Source organism: Trematomus bernacchii, unplaced genomic scaffold (assembly GCF_902827165.1).
Source record: "Trematomus bernacchii unplaced genomic scaffold, fTreBer1.1, whole genome shotgun sequence".
NCBI lineage: Eukaryota > Metazoa > Chordata > Actinopteri > Perciformes > Nototheniidae > Trematomus > Trematomus bernacchii.
The window spans coordinates 968557-974666 of record NW_022987876.1 but is presented as its reverse complement, the minus strand read 5'-3'; the positions used below and the strand labels follow the sequence as shown (position 1 = coordinate 974666).

Sequence of the window (6110 nt, the reverse complement as noted above, 5' to 3'; positions counted from 1 at the left end):
CGTTGCCATGGCAACACAATGCTTGCCATGAAAGACGGTTTTCTCATAACTTCAGTGAAAATGCTCCAAATGGCCCAAAACTTCACAGGTTTGGTAACGATGCAGCCATCAACGCATCTAAGCGTATTATGGGATGTCATCAAATGCCGTTGGCATGGCGACAGATCACTCGTCATCAAGTTAGTTCAAAAGTTTGCAGTTCAAATATTCTGCTGCTTTTCCAAGCCTTTTTACTTTCTTTTCTTCTCTCATCACACATTCAAGCCCCCAATGTTCATGTATAATTTCAATCTAAATTCTTCACTTTCTTCTTACACATTACATTTCAGCATAGCAGTTTAGCATCAGCTTTTCAGCATAAAGCATTCCCACTAGCAATTTCTTCAGGAATTGCATTCTCTAGTTGACCGTTGTTAAAGGTGGGGTAGGTAAGTTTGAGAAACCGGCTCGAGATACACTTTTTGTTATATTCCATGGAATGCTCTTAACATCCCGATAGCAATGAATATCTTAAGTGCTTTGACAAAAAATCCATAAAGAAATGTCATCTGTGGAAGCCGTAATACTGTAAAAAGCACGACCAATCATTTTAGCCGGCCCGGCTAAAATAACTGGATGGCCTACCTGCCTGTCAGCCTTCCATCTCTGCACACATTTATCCCGTGCCCTCATTGGTCATGTGCGCGTTCGTGTGTGTTTGAGGAGGGGCTCTGTAAGGAAGTCGCAGATTTTTTCCGGTTGTGTATTTTCAAATTCTCGCGCACTCGAGCTGGTTTCTCCAAAATTACCTACCCCACCTTTAAAGGGAATATGTATTAAAATGGTCAGATGTGAGTGAAAAATACTGCTTTGCAAGGCATCCAAAAGAATGGTGGTGCATGTATTTTATAAAATGGCAAAAACACTGGATATTTTAATTAAATTCACACCTAACAAGCTTGATCACAGTAACCCTTGAAGATTACGTAATGTTTCTTAGGTAGTGATCAAGGTTTTCCCATGGGAAATAAGGCTGATAAAACGGACTCCATTGAGTTTATTCGTCAGAGGAGGCCTGAACAGGAAGGCCTCAAGACTGTTGCACAGAGAGGTTGTTATTGTTGTTTTACTGACTTACTTAACAGTAACATCAATTTAGTTTGTCATGCATCTCAGTACAGCTGGTAATAGTGCAGAGCAATTGTTGTAAGTTACTTTGTTTTCATGCAATTTAAACTTTAGTGTTGGATTTCAAGATGTTTTACCTTATTGTTTCAAGGCACACATCTAAATACTTTGGGTGGTAAACTAATTGATATTAACTAGATTCAAACAAATCTGCAACTGGTATACTCTGGCATTCTGTTTATGCATCTGTCTCTGGTTTTCCAACTGTGGCAACTGCATTGTAGTGCAGCCAAATCAAAAGGTTGCAATAATACAATCTAATGTATATAAGAGAGATTTCCTTTCAGCATTATGCAAACATTTTTACAATTTTTACAAGAGTTTGATTTATAGTCTTACTGTTATTTTGTCATTGTCTTGCTATTGTCTGGGTTACCATTTAAAGCATTCTAGAACTGTGTCAGTCCAATGTTGAGATTTTGCATCAGAGATCAGTTTTACTCAAATGTGTAGGTACTTTCATTTACAATTAACTGTCTGTATTATGCTTTATGTGTTTCTTTAAACAATTGTCAGTGTTTCGACAGCACCTTGGCCAATAGAAGAACAAAACTTCTGTTCTGAACACTTACAATGGTTTGACTTATTGTTGGCTTATGTACTTGCAGGATTCTTCTTATATATTTTTTGTTTTTTGTCGTACACTGCCTACCGACCGTCATGTTGGGAACCACTGTTACCAGTTATTTCATTGCTGTAAGTATGTTGCTGATTGTTTCTCTCCTCTCTTTTTCTATTCTTGTATTTCTGCATAGCTCTGATGGAAAACTATACATACAACAGCCTCACTCTTCAGATGGAGGGGTTGAGGGTCACCGAAACTAACAAGTACCCTATCTTCTTATTCCTGCTCTTGGCTTACATGTTCATCCTCATTGCTAACGTGGGCATTTTGATACTGATATGGAAAGAGAAGAGCCTCCACCAGCCGATGTACCTCCTCTTCTGTAACCTCTCGGTGAACGACGTTATGGGAAACTCTCTCCTTGTTCCCCGGGTGCTCTCAGACATCATGGTTCCGCCGTCTGAACGCTTTATTCACTACTATGAATGTCTGATACAAGCATTCACCACACACATGTTTGGCACCAACGCTCACACTGTGCTCATGGCTATGGCTTTTGACTGTACAAGTTAACCAATTTCATGTATTTAAAGAGTCACCTAGTTCTGTTTTTTTAAATGTTGACTTTGATATGTTAGTTTACTTTAATGTATATCCTTGCTGTTAACTCAGATACTGAAAATTATAAAAAATATAATATAAATTCACTTTATTTTTTGATGTGTTAAAGTTTTCCCAAAATCTGACTTTCTTTTGTAATCTTACTTTAATGAAGATGTTTTGAATCGGTATCACTGTACAATAAAATGTTCAAAGTCATCTAAAGTCTGAGATTCATTTTTTAGAGTTTGATCTTTGGAGAATGTTTTTTAAGAAATTGTCTTTGGTCCATTGGTGCATAAATAAGCACAGTAGGGGAAACTAGAAAAAGGTTCTGAGTTTGTCACTTAGTCAATAGTTGTATGTTGTACATCTGAAGGCATTCATTTTACCATTAAACTGCAAATTGACTTTCAAGCTTCGATGAATCTCAAGCTTTGGACTCAGGATAACTGGAACTATCCAACTTTTCCTTATCCTTTCTGCAGCCCAGCTCTAGTTATTTATTGGCATTTAGCTTTATAATATGGAGGCTCAGTATGTTACTCATAGTGAGATGAAAAAGTGATGAAAATGGTCAGTTATGAGTAAATAAAACAGCTATGCAAGGCATCCCCAAGAAAGTAACTACAATATGTGAAGAATCATGGTATGAGATATTAAATTGGTGCATTTAGATTACAAAATAACAAAAACACAGTATGATTTACATGAACTCCCAACCAACAAGCAGGATCACAGTAACCCATGAAGATTACATAATGTTTTATTGGGTAGTGATCAAGGTTTTCCCACAGGAAATAAGGCTGATAAAACAGACTCCATTGAGTTTATTCTTCAGAGGAGGCCTGAACAGTAAGGCCTGAAGACTGTTACACAGAGAGGTTGTTATTGTTGTTTTTCTGACTTTCATGAACGTCAATTGAACAGAACCATTAGTGTAAGTTACTTTGTTTTCAGGCATTTTTAAGTATAGTTGGTTTGGTTGATTCATTGTTTGCAAAGGCGAGATCTAAATGTAAATTACCTTAATGTTTGACAGCACACATCTGAAATAACCTATAGGTAAACACATTTAAATAAACTAGATTAGAGATTCAAACAAATCTGCAATTAGCACATAAATATATACTATTTCCGTTTTCCTTTCAGCTTTATGTCAATCATTTTACAATTTTTACAAGAGTTAGATCTTCACTCCTTTACATTCAAGTACACTTAATTGATACTTTTCTTTTGTCCTCTCTTTAGTACATTTTTACATATAATATCATAGTTTTCTATTGTCTGTGTTACCATTAGCACTGATGTAAAGCCTTTAGTTCTTTGTGTGTCCTGTTCTGTACTGTTGAGACTGAACAGTTATTAATTGTAATTGCTAATGTTGTCTACATCAGTGGTTCCCAGTGTTTTATGTTTTGAAAATAATTACACATACTTCCATCGCAGACTGAAAACAAAAGAAAGGCTAGCTCTTACAAAGGTTTATTTTATTTGAAGATAATGCAGTTTCAGGATTCTACATGTAAGTTGCTTTGTATAAAAGCATTAGCTAAATGCAATGTAATGTAAAATTGTACAGAGGCTAATTAAGCGTTTTCTTAACCCTAATGCTCTTCCATTTTGTCTGTATGCTTTAATTGTTTCTCTCCTCTCTTTTTCTCTTCTGGTATTTCTGCATAGCTCTGATGGAAAACTATACATACAACAGCCTCACTCTTCAGATGGAGGGGTTGAGGGTCACCGAAACTAACAAGTACCCTATCTTCTTATTCCTGCTCTTGGCTTACATGTTCATCCTCATTGCCAACCTGGGCATTTTGATACTGATATGGAAAGAGAAGAGCCTCCACCAGCCGATGTACCTCCTCTTCTGTAACCTCTCGGTGAACGACGTTATGGGAAACTCTCTCCTTGTTCCCCGGGTGCTCTCAGACATCATGGTGCCGCCGTCTGAACGCTTTATTCACTACTATGAATGTCTGGTACAAGCGTTCACCACACACATGTTTGGCACCAACGCTCACACTGTGCTCATGGCTATGGCTTTTGACAGATATGTGGCCATCTGTAATCCATTGCGCTATGCTACCATAATGAACGGCACAATGGTGATAAAGCTGACCGTTTCTGCCTGGGGAGTGGCTTTTGTTTTAGTGGCCATTCTGCTCGGTATGACCATACGGCTGAATCGGTGTCGGACTTTAATCACAAACCCTTACTGCGATAATGCCTCCATCTTCAAACTATCCTGTGAGAATGTGTATGCCAATAACGTGTACGGCCTCACGTTTACTGTAGTCCTGCTCACGGCCTCTATCGGCTGTGTAGTCCTCACCTATTTCAAAATCACAGCAGCATGTTTGACCAGCAAGAGCAAGTCTTTGAACAGCAAAGCCTTGAAGACCTGCAGCACACATCTGTGCCTGTATCTCATGATGCTTGTCAGTGGGTTTGTCCTGATCATCCTCCATCGCTTCCCCCAGTACGCAGAGTACAGGAAGATTGCGGCCATTATGTTTAACGTTGTTCCTGGCAGCCTGAACCCCCTCATCTACGGGCTGCAGTCCAAAGAAATACACAAGTGTTTGTCAAACATATTCAATTTTAAAAGAGTTAAACCCTCCATTTGATTCTAAATGATTTTGTGTGTTCTTTTCTTTCATTTCTATGTACAAAACTGATGTGATTATCATTAGTGAGGAATTTAAAAGTCATTCAAGTGAATATCTGATTATATTCTTCAATAATTGACCCGAACAATACCCATTAAAACTGCAAAAGGTAGGAATTGTACCAGATACTGTACACTTGATTCAAAGAGAAGCTGTTTTTTTCAAACATGTAAAAAGAGGGAGAGGTTAACCAATTTCATGTACTTCAAGAGTCATGTAGTTCTGTTTTTTAAATGTTTACATGTTAGTTTACTTTAATGTATATCCTTGCTGAAAACTGAAAGTTCAACAATAAAAAGTTCTTGATTCTTTATAAATTCAATTATATTTGATATGTTACATTTTTCATCATCATCCTCCATCGCTTCCCCCAGTACCCAGAGTACAGGAAGATAGGGGCCATTATGTTTCACGTTGTTCCTGGCAGCCTGAACCCCCTCATCTACGGGCTGCAGTCCAAAGAAATACACAAGTGATTGTCAAATATATTCCATCTAAAAAAAACGTGAATTTAATTCTGGATGTTTTTTCTAAACATGAGTGATCTTTCCTTTGATTTTTGATAAAGACCATCATAGTAAACGTTAACTTTTAAAACTGCAGAAAGACGGATCGTAACCGTGCAGTTTGTCAAAGAGTAACATTTAACCTGTTAAGCCCTGAGCCTGTTTTTCAGGCTCGAAAATGACATTACCAGAACAAATGACCATATCTTCCCTTCTAAAAGGGTTAAATTAATAATATTTGTTCTCAAAGTAAGGATAAACCTGTGAGTTGGATGTAGAAAAGTCAGAATCAATATAGATGTTTTTTATTTTAAAGAAAACTCAGATTTTACATAGTAAAAAACTGTAAATTATAGTGTCCGTCCAAAAATTCTTTTTTACTTATAGTGAAAACTACCCTTGGATGATGGTAAGGTAGATTAAAAGCTTTAGGAATCCAAAGTACAACATATAATAAGTACCCTGTATCAAGATTGATGCAAAACAAGTGACATTTGACCTTTTTAGAGAGGTTTAGCCAAAAACACTCCACCTCTGAGGTGATTTGGGTGTAAATGTTTTTGTTTTCATATCTCTGGAACCCATTGGTCGATTTTG

At 37.2% G+C, this 6110-nt stretch overlaps 1 protein-coding gene across 1 annotated transcript; it reads left to right on the top strand.

The window, feature by feature from the left end:
- Positions 1-4020: 4020 nt before the first annotated feature.
- LOC117469534 (putative olfactory receptor 52L2) lies at positions 4021-5483 on the top strand. The gene is made up of 2 exons (XM_034113963.1): positions 4021-4898; positions 5396-5483. The coding sequence occupies exons 1-2, from the start codon at positions 4021-4023 to the stop codon at positions 5481-5483; spliced, it is 966 nt and encodes a 321-aa protein (XP_033969854.1).
- The last annotated feature ends 627 nt before the right edge of the window (positions 5484-6110 follow it).